The sequence below is a fragment of the Dipodomys ordii genome, unplaced genomic scaffold (genome assembly GCF_000151885.1).
Source record: "Dipodomys ordii isolate 6190 unplaced genomic scaffold, Dord_2.0 Scaffold40, whole genome shotgun sequence".
NCBI lineage: Eukaryota > Metazoa > Chordata > Mammalia > Rodentia > Heteromyidae > Dipodomys > Dipodomys ordii.
In genome coordinates, this window is record NW_012267256.1 from 6161105 (window position 1) to 6182829 (window position 21725).

A 21725-nucleotide genomic window follows, 5' to 3' on the forward strand; every position below is an offset into this window, starting at 1 on the left:
TTTCTTCCTCCCTTCTCCCCTCCTTCCTTCCTTCCCTCTGCTCTTCCTTTCCTCCTCCCTCCTTCCCTTCCTTCCTTCCTTCCTTCCTTCCTTCCTTCCTTCCTTCCTTCCTTCCTTCCTTCCCTCCCTCCTTCCCTCTCCTCTTCCCTTTCTTCCTTCCTCCCTCCCTCCTCTCTTCCCCTCTTCTCTCCCTTCCTTCTTTCCTTCTTTCTTTGTGTTGGTAGTGGGGCTTAAACTCAGGACTTCTCACTGTCACTTGGTTTTTTTCACTGGAGGCTGGACTTTACCACCTGAGCCACAGCTCTGCTTCTAATTTTTGGCTGGTTCATCAGAGACAAGAGTCTCATGGACTTTTCTGCCCTGGCTGGTTTTGAACCACAATCTTCAGACCCCTGCCTCCTGCGTAGCTAGGATTCCAGGCAGGGGCCACCGTACCCAGCCTCATTACTCTTCCAGAGGATGGTTGATATGTTCAGAAAGATGATTCTGATGCGTTTCTTGGTTTCTTCCCGCCCCGTTCTGTGCGTTGCTGGGGACTGGACCTGGGGTCTGGCACGTGGTAGACATGTGCTACACCTTCGTGTAGCCCTCGGCCCGCACCCTCATTCCTGACACCCCCCTTTCTCCCTTCAGATCTGTATTTCAGAACCCGAGAAGCTGACCCAGAAGGTGAAGGTGTGGATTAGCGAGTACTGGAATCTGATGGAGGCGGTGGCTGTGGGTCTGTTTTCTGTCGGGTTTGGCCTTCGCTGGGGCCCCCCTCCATGGGGCACGGCGGGCCGGCTCATCTACTGCATCAACATCATCTTTTGGTTCTCGAGGCTCATGGACTTCTTCGCTGTCAATCAGCACGCCGGTCCCTACGTGACCATGATTGCCAAAATGGTGAGTACAGTCTGGCTTTATAAGCAGCTAGTCTCTCTTATTTTCTCTTTGCGGGTGGTGCCAGGGTTTGAATTCAGGCTTTCATGCTTGCTTAGATAATAATATGCTCGAGCTATTTTTCAAATCCTTTTTGAGTGTTTTTTGTTAATCTTTTTTAAATGCCAGTACTGGGATTTGAATTCAGGGCCTGGGCTCTGTCCCTAAGTTTCTTTTTGCTCAAGGCTGGAGCTCTACCACTTGAGCCATAGCTCCATTTCTGTTTTTTTTTTTTATTTAGGGGAGATAAGAGTCTCATAGGCTTTTCTTCCCTGGGCTGGCTTTGAATCATGATCCTCAGATCTTAGGTTCCTGAGTCGCTAGGATTATAGGTGTGATCTACCGACACCTGGCTTGCTCTGGTTATTTTTGAGATATAGTCTTGCTTTTGCCCATGTCAGCCTCTAATAGCTGCTTCTCATTTCAGCTTCCAGCACAAGTAGGATGAAAGGTGTGAGCCACCACACCTAGCTTTTGCTTGAGATGGGGGCTCAAGCATACTTTGCTTGGGCTGGCTTTGAACCTTGATTCTCCTGATCTCCGCCTTGTGAGGGGTAGGATTATAAGTGTGAACTACTAGTTTGTACTGCAACCATTATTATCTTTTTAATGTGGCCAGATAATTTCATTGTTCATATCCCATCATTTAATTTTGAAATTGTTTCTAGAAGCAAAGACAGATCATTTCATCACTGCTTTCTGTGTAATCACAGACACGTATTTTGGAAATGTTACTGGATACCATAGAGGCTAAGCCTGTTTCTCCAAGGCCTACATCTTGGAGGCAGGATCCCAAAGTGGGTCATCAGGGTCCAGTATTCCATCTACACTGGCTGGGCAGTGCGTCAGCCTTTCCAGCTGCTTTTCACAAGGCTTAGCCTGTAGAAGTACCGCACCAAGATCATCCTTGAGTTTTCTAGAATACTCATTGGAGAGAAGAGGGTGAGGCATAGTGCTAACCCTAAGGCAGAAGAACCTTTTGGGCTCTAAGCCAGATCTTTCCTACTTCACACTTCTTTTCTAAGAGCAGAAAGAATTGCTCTGCTGCTGGTGCCACCGGCAGCTACTAGATGGGTAGGGATGAAGTAACCAGCCCAGGGCTGGGACGAGGTTCAGTGGGTATGCGTCTGGGCAGACACCTGGGGTCACACAGTCCCCCAGGGGTCAGCGTAGGTGTCCTATGGCAGGGAACAAGAGGGGTGGAGCAGTCACGGGCTTCATCACTAGGGACCGGAAGTGATCCAAGTCATTGATGCGCCACAGCCCATTGGCTGAAATGGGTTTCACGGTCCCGGCCTAATGATAGCAAGATAGACAAATGAGAAGATTGGTCATTACACATTCAGTAGAAGAAGGGAAAATGGCTGCACTGATTTCTCAGAATTATCTTCCCAGAACGTCATTTTGGGAGAGAGGACTCATGGGGCCAATTGGCTTAACCTGTGGTCCGGCTGATGAAAAGTCAGATGTTAGCGAGTAAACATTGTGCTCGTTTTATTACAGCCTAGAGAAAGAGGTGCTGGGAGCCGCTGGCTCACGCCTGTAATCTTAGTTACTCAGGAGGCTGAGATCTGAGGATCATGGTTCAAAGCCAGCCTGGGCAAGGAAGTCTTTGAGACTCTTATCTCCAATAAACCACCCCCAAAACAGAAAGTGCTAGCCTTAAGCTAAGAAGCTCAAGGACTGTGCCCAGGTTTGGAGTTCAAGCCCCGGCAAAGGTGAAGAAGGAGGAGGAAGAGGAGGAGGAGGAGGAGGAGGAAGCACACATCTATGCTTTCTGCACACACGTTGCTACTCAGTCCATTGTCTTGAAGCATATGGTGAAGGGCAATGGAGCTGCTATGAACGAGGACCTGTCAGGCGTTTTAAGCCGTATTGTCCCTCAGTGTGAGTGCTGAGGGGTTCGGTTCGCTTTGGCTTTCCGGTGTGCGGGGAAGCTCAGGGCGCCGTGCTGTGTTGCAGGCAGGAAACATGTTCTACATTGTGATCATAATGGCCATCGTCTTGCTCAGCTTCGGGGTGGCCCGGAAAGCCATCCTGTCGCCAAAGGAGCCTCTGTCTTGGAGCCTTGCTAGAGACGTTGTGTTTGAGCCGTACTGGATGATATATGGAGAAGTTTACGCTTCTGAGATAATTGGTATGAATGGGATTTCACTAGGAAATACAGGGTGAACTACCGTAGATACTTGGAGTGACAAAAAATGTGGGAAGTAATAACGTGACCTTAGGAGGTGGGAAGGTGGGGAGGGAAGGGATGGTAGGGGAAAACAAAGGAGGGGGTAACAATGCTCGCCAGGAAATGGACTCATTACCTTACTCACGTAACTGTAACCCCTCTGTACAGCATCTTTACAATAAAAGATATATACACATATAAATAAAAGACACAAAAAATGGAAAAAATGCATAGTCAATGATGTGCTAGAGGCTCATGCCTATAATTCTAGCTACTCAGGAGGCTGAGATATGAGGATCACAGTTTGAAGCCAGTCAGGACGGGAAAGTCTGGGAGACTCTTCTCTCCAATAAACTACTAAAAAAACTGGAAGCCAAGTAGTAGCCTTTAGCAAAAAACAAAAACAAAAACACACAAAACAATTCAGGGATAATGCCCAGGCCCCTAAGTTCCAGCCCCAGGACTACACACACACACACACACACACACACACACACACACACATATTGAAGCAGTCGAGGGGCTGTGTGGAGGATCATAGGACTGTGATGTCTCTCAGCTCTTCTTCGTTTCATTCATTGTAGTTTGCACAGACGAGACTTCCTGCCCTCCGGGATCTTTTCTCACGCCGTTCCTGCAGGCTGTCTACCTCTTCGTGCAGTATATCATCATGGTGAACCTGCTGATTGCTTTCTTCAAGTAGGTGTGCCTCCTTCCGTATGTCTATCTTAGTAAAATTAAGAGCTAGAGGCAGGTAGGCTGTGCATGCTGAGAACATGCGTTCTATAGTTTTATTACAATGGTATTAAAAATTAATATCAATTTTTTTCTGTGTACTGGTCCTGGAGCTTGAACTCAAGACTTCATCTTTGTACCTGAGCTTATTTGCTTAGCGCTCTACCACTCGAACCAGAGCTCCACTTCCTGCTTTTTGGTAGTTAATTGGAGATAAGGATTGCAGGTGTGAGCCACAGGCTGCTGGTTATACTAGGGTTTTTTTTTTTAATAGAGAATTAAGTTGTGTGTGTGTGCATGTGTGTGCGTGTGTGTGCACGTCTGTGCATGTCTGTGTGTGTGTGTGTGTCTGTGCGTGTGTATGCCAGTGCTGGACTTTGAACTCAGGGTCTCATGCTCTCCCTTGACTTTTTCACTCAAAGTTGATGCCCTGCCTTTTGTTCCACACCCCCAGTTACAGGTATTAACTATTATAGTACATCTATATTATTATTAATGATGATGATGATGATGATTTTTGTGTGTGTATGTGTGTGCTAGTATGAAGGCTTGAACTCAGGGCTGGGGTGGTATTCATTGGCCTTTTCACTCAAGGCTGGTGCTCTGTCACTTGAGCCATACCTCCCTTCAGGTTTTTGGTGGTTAATTGGAGATAAGAGTCTCACAGACTTCCTGCCTGAGTTAGCTTCAAACAATGATCCACAGATCTCAGCCTCCTGAGAGCTAGGGTTATAGGTGTGAGCCAATGGTACCCAGTACAAATCTATTTTATATTTTGTTTTACTTTATTCTAGCCGGCTAGCACTCTACCATTTGAGCCACAGCACCACTTTCTGGCTTGTTCTGTTTATGTGATACCAAGGAATTGAACCCAGGGCTTCATGCATGCTAGACAAGCATTCTACCACTAAGCCACCTTCCCAACCTGTATTTTATTTTTATATCAGATGACTCCTGTGCCAGATATGCATTTCATGAGGTCAAGTATTGTCAAGCATTTTCTACTTTGTGCTTGTGAATCTATCCTGAAACATTGAAATAGTATCTGGCCTGAATTTGTTTAATAGGTGCTTAATAGATGAAAGAAACAAGGAAAAGAAATGGGTGGAGGCTGCTAGGTTCTAAGTGACACTGGCAGCGTCTGGGGAATTTTATTCACTCATTTCACTAAGAAAAATAAAAATCTATGTGTGGAATCTAAAGGAAGTAGAGAAGACAGGCTTTGGAGGTAGGCAGAGTAAATGAGCATATACAATGCTGTAAAGTATAAAGACATACCTTCCTTCCTTCCTTGATTTAAGACTGTATGTGAGCCTGGAGCTGCGTGGCTCATGTTTGTAATCCTATGAGCTATAAGGATTGGGGTTTGAAGCCAGCCCAGGCAGGAAAAGTCTGGAAAAGTGGAGTTGTGGCTCAAGTGGTAGAGCACTAGTCTTGAACAAAAAAAGCCCAGCGACAGCGCCCAGACCCCGAGTTCAAGCCCCAATATTGCCACCAAAGAATAAAATAAAATGAAAATGAAAAGCCGTGACATGCACTGTGAACATCGCCACCTGCTGGCAGAGAAGCTGTGGTGACTTTGAGTTGAAGTCTTTAGAGTTGATTATGTGTGAGGGTCACCTGGCAGGAGGGCTCTCAGAAACACAGCTTCGTGTCCACCCCCACCATTTCAAATCCAGAATGTTCTCAGGAGATGTTGAGGCTGCAGGTTCAGCAAGCACACTTTGAGCACCAGCGCTTTAAGCTCCTTGTCCAAGTGTTTGCCGTCTGTGAGGAGTCTCCTGTTCAAAGCCAGGGCTGGCATTTCCCAGGATGACTCTAGCCTCTTCTCATCGTTGTTGCAAAAGTTTGGGTCATTTTTATTTATTGAGTTCGGATCCCCTCCTTACTCAAGTCCTACTTTGGCATCTTTCGCTGGAGAAAATTAATTAACAATGTAAAAGGAACGTTCCATCGTGCCTTCCACCCATCGCCTGCCGTCTATGTAAGTAGTTAATCGTGGCCTGTTGTTTTGAATCACGGTCTCACCCATCATCATTTCCACCTGGAGTTCTACAATTTCAACACTTTTATACTTTTACATAATTTAAGGGAAAACCCAAGTGGCATACCAGATAAGGGAGCCATTCTTAGTGTAAAGTAAATTCAAACGGTTCATCAAAACTCCTTTTGGAAGCCTGGCTTGTTGATTTATTTTAGGTTGTTTCTTTTCCATCTTGTTATTTCATTTAGGGTTTTTTTTTCTTTTTGCTTGTCTGGGGGCCTGAATTTAGGGCCTGGGTGTTGTCCCTGAGCTTTTGTACTTATGTCTAGTATACTACCACTTGAGCCATACCTCCACATCTGGATTTTTGGGTGGTTAATTGGAGATAAGAGTCTCACTAACTTTCCTGCTCTGGCCAGCTTCAAACCACAATCCTCAGATCTCAGCTTCCTGAGTTGCTAGGATCATAGGTGTGAGCCACCAGTGCCAGGCCCATTTAGGCATTTTAACTAGAGTTACTCTAGAAGTTCTTTGTTTATTTGGGGAGAATTATTATTTTGGTATATAAATATCCCACTGCCAATGACAGGAGAGCATTCTTAAGAAGGGAGGCAGACATTCTCAGATAATACCCTAAGTTAGGACTTTCTTTCATCATTGGAAAAGACTAAAATGATTTGATCAAAATGAACAATGGGAGTAGAAAAAAAGATTTAACTGGACAGGAAATGATGCATTCTGAATATATGCTTAACTTCAAAAGAATTAATTGTCCATCGGAGTCCAGCTCCAAAATTGTGAAAGCTGAAATGCCATTTCAACAAATCTTCGATCATGGACACATTTTTCTTTTCTTTTTTTTAATAAAGAACAATCATCACATCACAAACCCCAGAACATTTGGCCAGCACCCAGGATTCACACTTGGAATCCTAACTAGTCAGGAGGCTGAGATGTGAGGATCATGGTTTGAAGCCAGCCCGGGCAGGAAAGCCCACACAACTCTTACCTTCAATTAACTAGCAAAACCTGCAAGTGTAGGTATGGCTCCAAAGGAAGAGCTCCAGCCTGGAGCCAAAAGAGCTAAGCAAGCATACAAGAGTGTGATGTCCTGAGTTCAAGTCCAATGGCTGGCAAAAAAAAAAAAAGTATCTTCAAGCTGGGTTTTGGTGAGTGAAGTCTGTAATTCCAGCTTGTCCTGAGCGATCTGTTCAGAGGATTGAGATTTAAAGCTAACACCAGCAACCCCCTCCCCCCACAAAAAAGTCCACAAGACTCCTCCTCCAAAATAACTGGCAAAAATCAGGGCTGAAATATGGCTCAAGTGGTCGCTCACCAGCCGAGCAAGCAGTCCGAGTGAGAGTGTAAGGCTCTTGCATTCAAGTTCCACTAGCTGCTTACGGCGAAGGATCAATTGCACATTGGAAAAGAGCTTCTTCGATAATAAGAGACATGGACAGCACCCACTGTAAGATACAGGCGTCTGTTCCTGAACTTAACGTTTCCACGTGCTTAGCTCTCCAATTTCTGTCTTTTGCTGCTTCTCCTGCTTGGCCTGTTTGCTAGTAATGGTCCTTCACACTGTGTTGTGTGTTAAAACACAGTGGACTGGGTTTGTGTTGGCTAAGGCTGGCGCGGTCAGGTGAGCCACTCAGCAGAGGAAATGAAAGATGGATGGGTCGTGCTTCCCCGATTGCAGGCCCAAACCCCGTGCCTTTCTCTCTATGCCCCACAGCAATGTGTACTTAGAGATGAAGTCCATTTCCAACAAGCTGTGGAAGTACAACCGCTACCGCTACATTATGACCTACCACGAGAAACCCTGGCTGCCCCCGCCCCTCATCCTCCTCAGCCACCTGAGCCTCCTCCTCCAGGGACTGTGCTGCCAACGCGGTGCACGGGACCAGGACCAGGGCTACACGGGCCTGAGTAAGTTGCACTGACGGACGGACGGGGCCAGGAGGAAGGGAGAGGGTAAGGGTTGGAGCGCAAGCACACGGGGCATTGTACTGACACATGATTTGGGGGGCAGGGCAGGGGGGAGGCTCTGGGAATTTGACAGTAGCATGTCAGCTGATGTCCTAGGTAAATACATCGACCGCACTACTGGCCATTTGCTACGAGTCTCTGATTCTCTAATGGAAGGAACTTGATCTCTGGTCATCTGGAAAATCTTGTATTTGCTAGAATAAGTCTTGGGGAGTGAGTCACCTGCCCCACACTTATTTTCCTGTTGTGATGGATGGAATTCACGTAGAAAGGCTTTGCCAGAGCCTAGAGTCTAGAGAAACTGATGAACTGATGAACCAGTGTCTCAGTCTCTGATTCTCTAACCTGCAGCGCAACTTCTTCTGGTGGTGGTTCTAAAAGATTCTTTTGTGGGTGGGCGCCAATTGCTCACACCTGTTATCCTAACAACTCAAGAGGTTGAGATCTGAAGATCAGGGCTCAAAGCTAGCCTGGGCAGGAAAGTCTGTGAAACTCTTATCTCTAACCAGCCGAAAGCCAGAAGTAGAGCTGTGGTTTGAGTGATAGAGCACCAACCTGGAGGGAAGAAACTAAGGGACAGTGCCCAGGTCCTGAGTTCAAGTCTCAGGACCAACACACACACACACACACACACACACACACACACACACACACACACACACACACACACACCAAGTCTCAAGAATATTGGCTTGGGATGAAGAAATTGGAGCATGTGGGTTCTTTGTTTCTTTAAAAATGGTAAGTCTACATATTCTGAAGTTTTCGAGTTGGTCTTGTTTAACCGTGTTGACTGTATAAGGCGAATAGCATGGTTACTGTTTTAAGAGAACCTATGTTCTCACAGATCTGTAGTTCCTACAAGGAAGGTCACAGTTGGTACCAAGTCCCATTTCTAGACAATTCTTCCATCAACACCAAGAAGCTGAAATAAGTCACCCTTCTGTATCCCAATTCTTTAATCTAAAATATTTTTGAAAGCTGAAAAGTGGTTTTGTTATCCTTATAAGTTGGGGAAAAGATTCATTGTCCAGATGAGGTCCAGTAGAAGGAATTGATGTAAAACTGTTTATTCTTTGTGCCTTAGAAAGTATGTTTTTTTGGGGGGGTTAGTGGGGGTGGTGATGGTTGAATTGAGGACCTCGGTTCTGTCCCGTAGCTCTTCTGTAAACTTTTGGCTGTCTGCAGAAAGCCATTTCAGCCACTGGCTACAGAATAACTTAAGAAAGACCCTGGGACTGACTCATTTTACCCAGATCTTTTTGTATCATATAAGAGCAACTTTGCTAGGATTGTATTTATCTGAGTTTATGACTGCGAAACACAAGTTTTTTTTTTTAATTGAAAATGAATTTATTCTGCACAATAGTTTTGACATTGCTTTCTGTCCTATGAAGGGTAGAGTTAGTTATACACGGCGCAGCAGTGCCTCCTGGTGGACAGCTACAGGAACTTTCGACTCAAGCTGTGCCTGTCACGGAAATTCATGCTTTGTTTTTTGTTTTGTTTATTCTCTCTCCCCGGCGCCCCTCCCCCCCACCCCGTTAGTTTCTGGTTACAGAACTAGTTCTTCACTTTTTTTACTTTTTATTTTTTTTATTATCTTTAGTAGTGCAAGGACTGGAGGCGTGGCTTAAGTTGTAGAATTCTCGCCTAGTAAGCACAAAGCCCCGAGTTTAAAACCCCAGTATCGACAACAGCAACAAAAAAATATAGCACAAAGGAGGTGTCATTTAACAAAGAAGCTTATGAATACAGTGCATCTTTTTTTTTAAAAGAAAAGAATATAAAACTAGGGCTGGGAATGTAGCTTAGTGGTAGACTGCTTGCCTAGCATGCGTGAAGCCCTGGGTTCGATTCCTCAGTACCACATAAACAGAAAAAGCCAGAAGTGGCGCTGTGGCTCAAGTGGTAGAGTGCTAACCTTGAGCAAAAGAAGTTCAGGGACACTGCCCAGGCCCTGAGGTCAAGCCCCGGGACTGGCAAACAAAAAAAATCAACTCAAAACAAAATGATTTATTGACCCCTGTTCACCATATTTACAATAAAAAAAGCATTCAGTTGGACAACATTCTGATTATTACAAAGTTGGTTTTCTGGCTTTTGTGAAAATATTGAAAAATATTGAGCCTATGTATACGGAATGAGTTGGGTAAGGGAAAAGCATCCAGGTCAATAATTATAAAATTTTGTTCATTCCTTTAGGCCGGCAGGTCCTACCTAAATGCTTGCAATCTCTAACCAGTTGATTTTACATTTCCATGACTGGGTCTCAGCCCATGACAAGAGCGTTAGTAGACAGATTCCAACATTCTGCACAGGAACACTCAGTTTGAATGAAAGGAAATCAAAATTTGTCTTGGTTTTCTCATCTGGGTGAGGGAAGTTGTTGGTAGTGATACATGTTTTCCTTTCAAGAAAAATTTGCAAACCTATTGCATTTTCACATCTACGGCAGAGTCAGGAGGACCTAAAGTTTGAGGCTAGCCCAGCTACCTAGTAAGTTCAAGGTTACCCTGAGCTGTCTAGTGACCCTGTCTCAAAAAACAACATCAAAAAACTAAAACAAGGGCCAGGTATGTAAGTGAGGGATACATGCAAGGGACTGAGTCTGATGCCCAACAAGCAAAATCTCCAAAACCAAAAAACTACCTATTTTATGTTTACATACACACAAACACACACAGAAATTCAGGATGGTCCTTCAACAGAGCAATTAAAGACAGGTTGTCCTTATTAAGTAACGACCTAGTATTTAAAAAAAAAAACCCACAACCTGTTAAGCCACTGTTAATTGCAGACTTGAAGAGCAGAGGAAATATATCATGGTATAAAACATTCTTTTCTGATAAAGGAAGCAACTTTCTGTAGTTATGATATTTGTTCAAAGTCAACAGTGAGTGCTACTGAGGAAAATTTTTTTAAAAAGCTCAACAACTCCCCCAATACTGCTTTAAAAACCAACATGTCAAACTTGATTTTTCATTACAGTGTAGTTATTGTTTCACACCATTAATTAAAAACCCAAGACTCAGATTTTATATATATATATATATATCAGTGCAAACAATTATTGAGCTTCATCTTCTAGACAAGAATGCCAAGTTAGTCTCTCTTCATAAAAAGCAATTACAGTCTGAGGACACTTCCATAGTCACCTCTTTTGCCAGCACCAGTCAGCTTCATGAGAATTTTTCCATTTCATGAGAAACATCAACTCTCCACTGCTGTGGATGGCACCAATTAGTCGTTCAGGATCTAGACCCCTGGCAAAGTCCCTTGGTGGTATGTCTTTTCTTCTTTGATTTGCTATCATCAGATTCACTGTCTGATAAAGATTCTCTTTATGTATTCTCCATTCCTTTACCAGCTTCTTGAGAATTAAGAAATGCTCCAGTGAATTCTGCATACTCTACATTCTCCTCAAGTTTCCAAATACGATCAGCATCCATCAATCCCTTCCACTTCAGGAAATATTCTACCTTCCATTCACTACTTGTCGGTCCAGTCCTCTTTCCACAACAAATTCTTCCGGCTCTGCGTCTCCAACTTTCTTTACTCTTTCCCTTCTGTTTCTTTCCCAAAACTTGCAGTGCAGTTAGAAGCCACTGTTAATTGCAGACTTGAGCAATTACTCAGATGCACTGGGGCTCAAGGATGGCGCGTGACCCCAACTAACCCCTCCCTTACTTTTACTAATATTTTAGTATATTCAGTGAATTCTTGACTGGATTCTTCCCTACTTCTCCTCATTCACCTACCCTTCTCTTGCAAGTACCTGTTTCCCAATGCGTATTTTGTAGGGCTTTGACCTTGTCTTTCTCAGGAGTTGTACGATTTGAATTCTCCTAGGGTGTACCATACTTCAGTTAATGCATTGCAATTATGTGCGTTTCACCTGATACCACCTAATAAATCTAGTATAGGTGAATTCTAGCTAATCTCACAAATGAGGGAAATCATGCAACCTTTGTCTTCTGGGTCTGAATTACTTCATTCAATATGAATTTTTCCAAGTTTTTCCATTTCCATAGCATTCTTTACAATGGACAAGTAACATTCCATTGTGTATATATAATGTCAGTCCTGGGGCTTGACTTCAGGGCCTGGACGCTGTCCTTGATCTTCTTTTGCTCAAGGCTAGCACTCTATCACTTGGGTCACAGCACCACTTCTGGCCTTTTCTGTGTAGGTGGTACCGAGGAATCAAACTCAGGCTTCATGAATGCTAGGCAAGTACTCTACCACTAGGCCACAGTCTCAGCCCAGATAGTCTATTTTCTTGACCCATTCATTCATCCAGAGGCATCTGGCTTGATTCCATACCTTGTCTAGAGTGAATAGTGCTGCAATGAACATGGTTGGGCTGGCGACTTTACTGTAACCTGGTTTGTGGTTTTTTTGATAAATGCCCAGGAGTGGAATTGCTAGATTATAGGAATTTCCACTTTGGATAGTTTCCACTATAGGAATTTCCACTTTGGATAGGTTCCATCACAACTGTAGATCATTAGCAGTATTGCCTGCTGTCGCATGGAGGAAATTTTGTAGCACTTTGATTGTGTTGGTGAGCTTGTTTAAGATGCTGTGTGTGGCCGATTTTCACCTTAACAGCGCATCTGTCCAGCACACTGCTTGCTGAGTTCAAATACCAATCTCTGCACATCTTTTTCACCATGCATAATGCAGCTATCATGTGAAATATGTGTTAATCAATTGTTTATGTTATCGAGAAGGCTCCCAGTGTTTAGTAAGCCATTGGAGGTTATGTTTGGTGTGTCAGTGTCTCTCCTCCTCTACGTAGCTCAAGATTCAAGGGTCAGCTGTATGTAGCTGTTGGCTCCAGTGAAGGACGTTCAGTTTTATCATGGCATGGTGTATGGCATTGTGCAGTGGCAAAATAAGAGGCGGAGAGAGGAGATAAGAGAGAATAGGAGAGAGAGATGAGGAGGAAGAGTATGAGGAGGAGAGAAAGAAGAAGAGAAACAGTTGGTTACATGGAGAGACAGGAAGCTAGAGGTTGAAGGCTGATGCACAATCCCGCGAGAACTACCTGAATCCCCTGGGTATCCTCATCTCTCACCTGCTCCCTGCTCGGGGCCCAACACGCTGCATCATCACACTGGCGATCAAGCTCCCAGCCCAGGAAGCCTGGGTTGTCTCCCGCTAACTACAGTGTATTCTCTGGCAGCTTCCTGTCAAGGGCCAACAGTGATTCTTTTTATGTACAATCTGTATTTCCACAGAACTATATCTGAGTAAGGAGGATCTCAAAAAGCTTCATGACTTTGAAGAGCAATGCGTGGAAAAATACTTCCACGAGAAGGCAGAGGGTCTGAATTGTAGTTTTGAGGAACGGATCCGAGTGACCTCAGAAAGGTAAAAACGACTACCTTCTTGTATTCCCAAACCTCTCTCCAAAACCAGTTCTCCCAGACAGCCTAGGAGAAGAGCGAGAACCACTTTCAAATCGCTAGAGTCCTGAGTCCTCTACAATTGGAAGCACACATGAATATATAAGTCATCGTGTGTTCATTGAGCATCTACTCTGTTCGAAGTGTTCTTCACTGTGGGCACACAGCCTTCTGCTAAGGTGGGAAGACTTTATGGAAATGGTAGATGAGGCCCAAGATGGACCAAGCAGTGGAACTGGTAGCACCATAGTGTGGTGGGGTTGCGCTGCTCCTCACGCTTTTGATGCGTTGGCCTCGGGTTGGTGTTTGGAGATTGCCCAGTGCAAAAGCAGGACCTTATCTGAAAAATAAACTAAAGCAAAAAGGACTGGGGGTATGGCTCAAATGGTAAAGCACCTGCCTGGCAAATGTGAGGCTTTGAGACCACACTCAAATACCATCAAAGATTTTTGAAAAGAGCTGGTGGCTACTTCAAAAGCTACTTCCCTTGTGCGTGATGGACAGTGATCTGATTCAGGAATGACTGAGTCTGTGCCATTGTTGGTCATATCACTGGGGTAGAAGTATTCTGGCTTCATGGTTTGGTGTGGGCCTTATGATCTGTAGATACGTGAGCCACGGAGAAAGCTTCAGAGTGGAAAAGGAAAAAAACTCAACCCATTCCAGTTCCACTGGGCAGTAGATCAAGTTAGTCTTGGACGAAATTGTTCTCAAATGATTGACACGTCTTCATGGAAGAACTGAGTAGTCTGACTGAGAACTAAGACAGCAAAGGAGACAGACAGACAGACAGACAGACACAAAACAGGGATGCCAAGCCATTTCATTCATGATATTCATGAATAATGTGACTACACATGTTAGACATAGGCTGGAGTAAAGAGTGTTTTTGTAAAAGTAGCAGAACCTTCTAGTTTCTGTAAAGCAACCTAGACAACTATTGTCATAGTTCACCTGGCAGCAGTGTTATCAAATCTATCAGTGGTAATTTCTCACTGGCTTGGTTATATTTGTGCAGCAATCTCCAACTCCCCAAGTGTTAGCTTGGATTAGTTATAAATGGCTTCTCGTCTGTAATCATTCTGACCTGGGGCTCAATCTGGTGAATTATTGATGTTGGTTGTGGGGCTTGAACTCCAGACCTGGGTGCTGTTGCTGAACATGTTTGTTTAAGGCTAGCACGCTCCCATTTTGAGCCACAGCTCTGCTTCCCGCTTTCTGGTGGTTAATTGGAGATGTCTCATGGATTTGCCTGGGCAGGCTGGCTTCAAACCTCAATCGCCAGATCTTAGCCTGCTGGGATTACAGGTGTGAGCCACCAGCTCTTTTCAAAAACCTTTGATATTATTTGAGTGTGGTCTCAAAGCCTCACATTTGCCAGGCAGGTGCTTTACCATTTGAGCCATACCCCCAGTCCTTTTTGCTTTAGTTTATTTTTCAGATAAGGTCCTGCTTTTGCACTGGGCCATTCTGGGACTTTGATCTTCCTACTTGTACCTCTGGAATAGCAAGTGTGACCCAACCTGCTGGCTTGTTTATTGAGATAGAGTCTTGCAAACCATTTGCTTGGCTGGCCTTAAATCATGATTCTCCTGATTGCTGCCTCACGTGTATCTGGAATTATAAGTTTCAGTCTCCGTGCTTGATCCTGTTTTATCCTTTAATTCCTACCTACAAAGCTCCCAGAAAGAAGGAATGGAAAATCTTTCAATTTCTCTTCTTTCTTCCTTCCTTCCTTCCTTCCTTCCTTCCTTCCTTCCTTCCTTCCTTCCTTCCTTTCTTTCTTTCTTTCTTTCTCTCTTTCTTTCTTTCTTTCCTCTCTCTCTCTCTCTCTCTCTCTCCCTCCCTTCCTTCCTTCCTTTTTTTTGTTTGTCATGTGGGGCCTGAACTCTGGGCCTGGGCGCTGTCCCTCAGCTCTTCAGCTCAAGGCTAGCGCTCTACCACTTGAGCCACAGTGCTACTTCTGGTGGTTCCACAGTTTTCTGGTGGTTCATTGGAGATTAGAGTCTCACAGACTTTTCTGCCAGGGCTGTCTTTGAACCACAGTCTCCAGATCTCAGCCTCCTGAGTAGCTAGGATTACAGGCACGAGCCACCAGCATCCGGCAAACCTTTCAATTTCTATACCTTGAGATGTGCTTGAGAGGCAGGAAATCTGATTCTGTTTTGGGAAGTTAAGGGATAGTGCCCAGACTCTGAGTTCAAGCTCCAGTACTGGTACCAACACAAACAAAAAAACCAAGAAAAGAAATAGCCAAAGCATCAGAAATGTATGATTTTTTAAATGACTGCATAATTTTAATAATATGAGAAATGTTTGTGTGCTCTAGCACAGTGAAGTCAGCCATCTTGTGTTTCTGTATTACATCCCTATGGAGTTGTTTTAACCTTTTACATTTTTTTCTAATTTAAAATAAATGTTACAATGTAGATGAAGTTATTATTATGGTAACTTTCATCTCTGCTATTGAATGAGCATGATTTCTCAGGTTTCCTTCCCTTTTGCATTTCATATTTGGTAAATTAAGTGTCTATGCTTTTGTGGTTTTTTTTTTCAAAGGTTTTGAAAAACTTTTTCAGTTACTAAAGGTTACGTGACTCCTTAATTGGATTTGCCAGGGCAGTGATTTTCTGATTTGTTCTTATTTGGAAATTTTGTATTCTGTTTTCACACACAAGTTGCTTTTAAGCCTTCAAATCTGACTTGGTTTGTAGCTTATCTGTGGATAAGGTTGAATGGGATGTTCATTTTCTAGGGCATTGAAGGAAAGCACCCCAAACAGGGTGCTTTTGTAGTAGCAAGAAAGTACGACCTCCTGTTTCTGATAGCTGGAAACCTGTGTCAAGGTGTTGGTAGGCCACACTCTCATGATGATTGTAGAAAAGATCCCAGCACCCCACTTTTAGCTTCCCAGGCATCTGCCGGCAACCCTCGGGGTTCCCTGGTTCTTGGTATCCAGGCTGATCACGGGTTGTTTCCTCTTTGTGTTTTCCATCTCCTCTCCTCCATGCATCTGTGTCTTCTTTCTATGTGTCTGTGCCAAGATTTCCCTGTCCGATGGGATTCGATTGTAAACCAGTGAACCCCATTCAGCAGAATGTTAACTCGATCACCTCTGTACATTTTCTTTCTGATAAGGTCCCATGCTGGATACGGAGGCTAGAACGTTAACAAACCTTTTCTTTTTTTGAGGAACATGAAACAAAATGAATTCCTATCAGAGACATTTGCCGAGATGAGTACAGATGAGTATTAGCCACCATGTTCTCTCCTAACAATGGAACAAATACATTTAATTCAATTTATTTGTAGTGTACTTTTATGCATCTACAGATGAAAATGTGTTGCCTTGTTTTCACACCAATTAATGACAGGATATTATCATTTTTCAATAAAAATTTTGAGTTAGTACCTCAATATGTAGGCCAAGCTGGTTTTGAACTCACGATCCCAGGTGCTGGGATTATAAGCATGTGCTACCATGCCCTGAAAATCATAATACATCATAATCTAAGGTAAACTATTCAAACTATGTTTAATTGTAGCCTTAGACTTTTCCCAACTAAGGATCTTTTAAAGTAGATTTTGTTTGGGACTTGTGACGCTTATTTGGAATTAGAGTGTTGGGATTTTTTTTTCTTCTTTTTCTTTTGGAATCTTCTTTAGGTTGTCCTTTTTCTATTAAAATCTTTTTCGGTAGGGGATATTCAAGTGTTGGTCATGATGAAGACATTAGTGAACTAGAATGAAATGAATGATCTGATCATTAAAAGGAACACTAGCAGATTAGGAAACATGGCTCTGAAATACTAGACAGGAATGAAGGCTAGGAAAGAAGATTCAGTGTTTTTTCCTTGTTGGGGTTATAGTGGAAGTATGGGAGGGTGAGCTCACCTGTGGTGAGTATTAGATCCTTGGTCTCTATGGTCTTGAAGAATGAAGTCTGGGGACACAGAAGAGGAAGTAAAACGGGGACTTCCTGAAGGCAAAGCTAAGTGGAGCTCCTGTTAGATGGAAGGGGCCCCACAGAAGGGCTCCACTCAGGTTGTGTGGTGTCTGGATTAATAAGGTATCTCTAAGGAGAGCTGTGTGACTGTCATTGGGCAGCCTGCAGGCCATATCAGCCCCCAGGCCCAATCAGAGGCTGCGTAACCTTCTGATTGGTTGTCTCCGGGGTCCAATCAGTCCACAGTACATGTGCAGGTCTTGCAGGGGTAATAAACCATGCTGGATGCCCAGGGGCCTGCAGGTTTGACTGCTGCTGGCCGTGTGAGGAGACGTGGAGGGCCTGGATGCAGGACTGCTCAAGGCCACCGGGAAGGATGCAGAGCCTCTGGGGGGGGGGCGGAGAGGGCTGATTCTCTGATCACCTGATCCCAGGGGTCTGTTCTCAGGCTTCACTTTGGCAGGCTTAGGCAATGGGAGGTGAGGCTCAGCCATGGTTCTGGGAACAGGAGCCAGCACACTTCCCAGTGGCTTACCGTGCTGGTTTGATTTTGCTCCCTCCCTTCCCCCTTAGGGTTACAGAGATGTACTTCCAACTGAAAGAAATGAACGAGAAAGTGACTTTTATCAAGGACTCGCTGCTGGGTTTGGACAGCCAGGTAGGACACCTGCAGGACCTGTCAGCCCTGACCGTGGATACGCTGCAGGTCCTGTCTGCGGTGGACAGCTTGCAGGGAGACGAGGCTATGTCGGGGAAGAGCAGGCACTCGGCCGGCAGAACTCTTCCTCACAGCTGGAACACCCTGGTGTGTCCCCCGTTCCTCAGTAGCCCCGAGATCGCTGCAGGGAAGAAATTCCAGTATTATAGCATGCCCCCCTCTTTGCTATGGAGCCGAAGCCAGCTTGCCCCCAGATCCCAGAGGGGGTCCCTTCTTGAGATGACCCCCAGTCCAAAAGAGGCCTCAGATGGGAGAGAAGATCAAGCAGAACAAGAAACAGAGCAAAGCACAATGGCATCTGGGGTGTCCTCAAACAGGCAAACACCCCCCAAGTATGGCAAGTTTCTCCTGGTCCCTTCTCATCCGAAGCAAGGTCTTGAGTGTACAGCCACTCTCTTGCCTCTGTGCGGCCCTTCTGTAGAAGCAGATATGCCAGGAAATGACCAGGCGGCCCAGTGTAAGATCCCTGTCCATCTGCCTCAGCCGACCCCAGGGGTCTCCCATCAAGCATCGGTGGCTGACCCTGAAGAGCAGCCCGAGCTGCCCATGTCTCAGGCGGTGCGTGAACAAGAGATGGAGTGTCTTCCACCCATGCTGGGGGGCACCCCTGCCCCCAGGGCAATGGGGTCACTCCCTCCCCAAGCTCAGAACAGGCACAGCCGGGCGGGCTACGTGAACTGGGCGTTTTCAGAAGGTGATGAGCCCGGTGTGTCCAGCCTCACCCCCCAAAGGCAAGCCTCCGTGCCTTCCACCTGTTCCAGTGACTCCACACAGAGCCAATCACAAAGCCCAGAGCAGGGAGGAGGTGGAGGCCTCTCAGATAACTCCACAAGATTGGCCAGGAGCAGTGACTGCTCGGGAGACTCCGGCCCCTGGCTCCAGCCAGACACGTCCTTCTGCATCCGTCCCTTCCGCACACACAGATCCCTCTTTCGGAGCCACAGCTTCAGATTCCACAAGAAGGAGACGCTGGTGAACATGTGTAAGATCAAAAGTAAGGAATCAAGGTTTGTGTGCTGTCGGTGCTGGTCCTGGGGGCTTGAAATCAAGGCCCGGGTTCAGTCTTAGCTTCTGCAAACAAGGTTGGCCCTCTACCACTTGAGTCACAGCTCCACTTCTGGCTTTTGGCTGGTTGATGGGAGATAAGAGTCCCAGGGACTTTCCTGCCGTGGTCTGGCTTGCCAACTGCAGGCCTCAGTTCTCAGCCTCCCGAGGAGCTAGGATGATGGGTGTGAGACACTAGTAATACACACTTTTTACACGTTTATTAAAAACCAGGCTTTTGCATTGCTGTAGGTGGTTTCCTGGGAAATGTGGCTCGAGGCCTTGAGCTTGCTCAGTAAATGCTCTATCGCTGGAACCCTCCTTTTGCTTTTAGCTTGCTTTTCAGATAGGGGGTCACATTATAGCTGGGGACAGTCTTGACACACTGTCATCTTGTCTCTGCCTCCAGACTGGGATTATAAGTCTGCACTATCGGACTCTGCCCTCAGTTTTCAGAATGGTTGCGACTCTTCAGTGCATTGTAACTCTTCCCATTCTCTCAGACCTTTCCATTAAACACCCCCGTAGATGAGCTCAAGTATACAGCACTCGCCTAGCAAGTGGAAAACCCCAAGCTCAAGTCTCCAAACTCACAAATACCCCATGTTGCCTTTCCAGATACTTACTACTTTCACCTCTCTCCTGGAAACCAATTTCCTTATAGGACATTCGAGATCCTCAGAGACATCATGGATCAAAGCGAAGATAATAACCAAGGAGAGGAGATTGTCAAGGAGAAGGACAAAAACTCAACCACTACAAGTGCCGGTAAGTGGACTGTGCTCTGTGTTTTGGTTTTGGGCAGTTGAGGAAGTGGCCTGCCTTTCCTGAGTCTGTCTGTCTGTCTCTGTCTCTAATATTTTATATATATATATATATATATATATATATATATATATATAGTTGTTGTTTGTGGTTGCGTTTGTTTGTATACCTGTGTGTCATCAAAGTTGCACGGGCTTCAATTTATTTATATGTTCACATAGAAAAACATTTGGGCTGAGCACTGGTGATTCATGCTTATAATCCTAGTTACTTGGGAGGCTGATGATCAAAGTTTGAAGCTAGCCCTGGCAGGAAAGTCTGTGAGACTCTTAATGTTCAATTAACCATCAAAAAGCCAGAACTGAGCTGTGGCCCAAGAGCTAGAGCAACAGCCTTGAAAAAAAATTGAGTTACAGCTCAAGGCCCTGAGTGTAAGCCCTAGAACTGGCAAACAAAGTAATGAATGAATGAATGAATGAATGAATAAATAAATTCCAAACCCAAACTCATCCCCCCCCCCCCCCCCCAACATTTTGGTTGTTTTATCCTCCACAGATTTGTGAAATCTGTAAGATTTTCTTTTGTCCTTTTTTTTTTTTCTGTTTTGCTCTTCTTTTTTTGTTTGTAGAGTTGAAACTTGGGTCAGTGATTTTGACTTTCTTCTTTACTAATATGGCTATTGAGTTTGATAGAATTGCCCCTAAGGAATGATTTATTTCTATCCTTCAAATTCTGATATGTTGTTTTCATTTTTATTCAGTGACTTTTACATATAAATATATATGTGAAAATATGTCTTATATGTATATATATTTTATATACATATGATATATATTTTATGTATTCACATGTATATATATGAAAAATACAACTATAAATGACATATATATATTGTTTAGGAATTTTAATCTGAATTGGTGGATTTGAAAGAATTTGCTTTCATGGTTTTAATCACTTGCTTCATTTTTCTATTTTACCCTTGTTTTTCCGAAGAATAATCTGGCTGATTAAAAAATGCCCCAGTTTTCTTTAGGCTGAAAAGCAAAAGCAAAGAACAAGTATTGAGTCAATGATGTGGAATCAGCGTAAGGAGGAGAGTTCCATTGATAAGGACGTCGTCTTTTCTCTCAGGGAAAATGCCAAGAGCTGCTGGAATCTCACACAAATGCACGTGAAGCTGGGTGCCAGTGACTCACGCCTGTAATCCAAGCTATTCGGGAGACTGAGATCTGAGGATTGTAGTTCAAAGGCAGCTAGGGCAGGAAAGTTGGTGGGACTCTTATCTCTGATCACCGAAAAGCCACAAGTGGAGTGGTGGCTCAAATGGTAGAGCACTAGCTTTCAGTTAAAAAGCTAAGAGACAACAGCACCCAGGTCCCGAGTTCAAGCTCAAGGATCAGCACATGTGCAAGAAGTGTAGGTAAAGAGGTTAATTTTTGGAATACTGCATATGGCCCGAGTTCTATGAGGAATCAATGGACTGTGCTCAAGTACTGAAGCTTGCATTTGTCTATGGCTAAACTTGCATTTGGCTACACTACGAAGTTTAGCCATTTACCTAATTTGTTTTCTGTCCTTGGGAAACATCAGACACTTTATTGGCAATTGATTATTTCATGTGGGAGAGAGGGAAGCACAGAGATACTGAATGATTTGCCCAAGTTCCAGTAGCTTCTCACTGGCAAGGCTAGAATGCCGTGACAAATGCCTTAGATCTATACCATTTTTTCTTGCTCTCTGCCCATGGTTCTCAAAGTAATAGTCTCCAATCCTTGAAGAGTCCACGGCTTCCCCGAGGAACTCATTAGAGATTCAAACCCTCTTGATTAGACTTATCAAATAGTGGTCCTGGCGGAGATTTGTGGTTTCAACCCAGGTCATACTTCCCTGTGCTCTGGAATATTTGTTTTCTTTTTTCCTTGTGCCAATACTGGGGCTTGAACCCAGGGTCTGTCCCAGCTTCTTGGTAGTTCTTGGAGATCAAAGTCTAACAGTCTTTCCTGCCTGGGCTGGCTTTGAACCATGGTCGTCAG

The 21725-nt window shown here is 44.5% G+C and overlaps 1 protein-coding gene and 1 pseudogene across 1 annotated transcript in view; one reads left to right on the forward strand and one right to left on the reverse strand.

The window, feature by feature from the left end:
• Positions 1 to 21725, forward strand: part of Trpm6 (transient receptor potential cation channel, subfamily M, member 6) — a 106295-nt gene that overhangs the window by 50531 nt on the left and 34039 nt on the right. Inside the window, exons 16-22 of the mRNA XM_013018395.1 lie at positions 634 to 885; positions 2884 to 3058; positions 3682 to 3796; positions 7552 to 7745; positions 13052 to 13184; positions 17739 to 18877; positions 19592 to 19695. Coding sequence (XP_012873849.1) covers positions 634 to 885; positions 2884 to 3058; positions 3682 to 3796; positions 7552 to 7745; positions 13052 to 13184; positions 17739 to 18877; positions 19592 to 19695 — 2112 coding nt within the window. The remainder of the gene's footprint in view (positions 1 to 633; positions 886 to 2883; positions 3059 to 3681; positions 3797 to 7551; positions 7746 to 13051; positions 13185 to 17738; positions 18878 to 19591; positions 19696 to 21725) is intronic.
• On the reverse strand, positions 10876 to 12164 carry LOC105987181 (annotated as a pseudogene).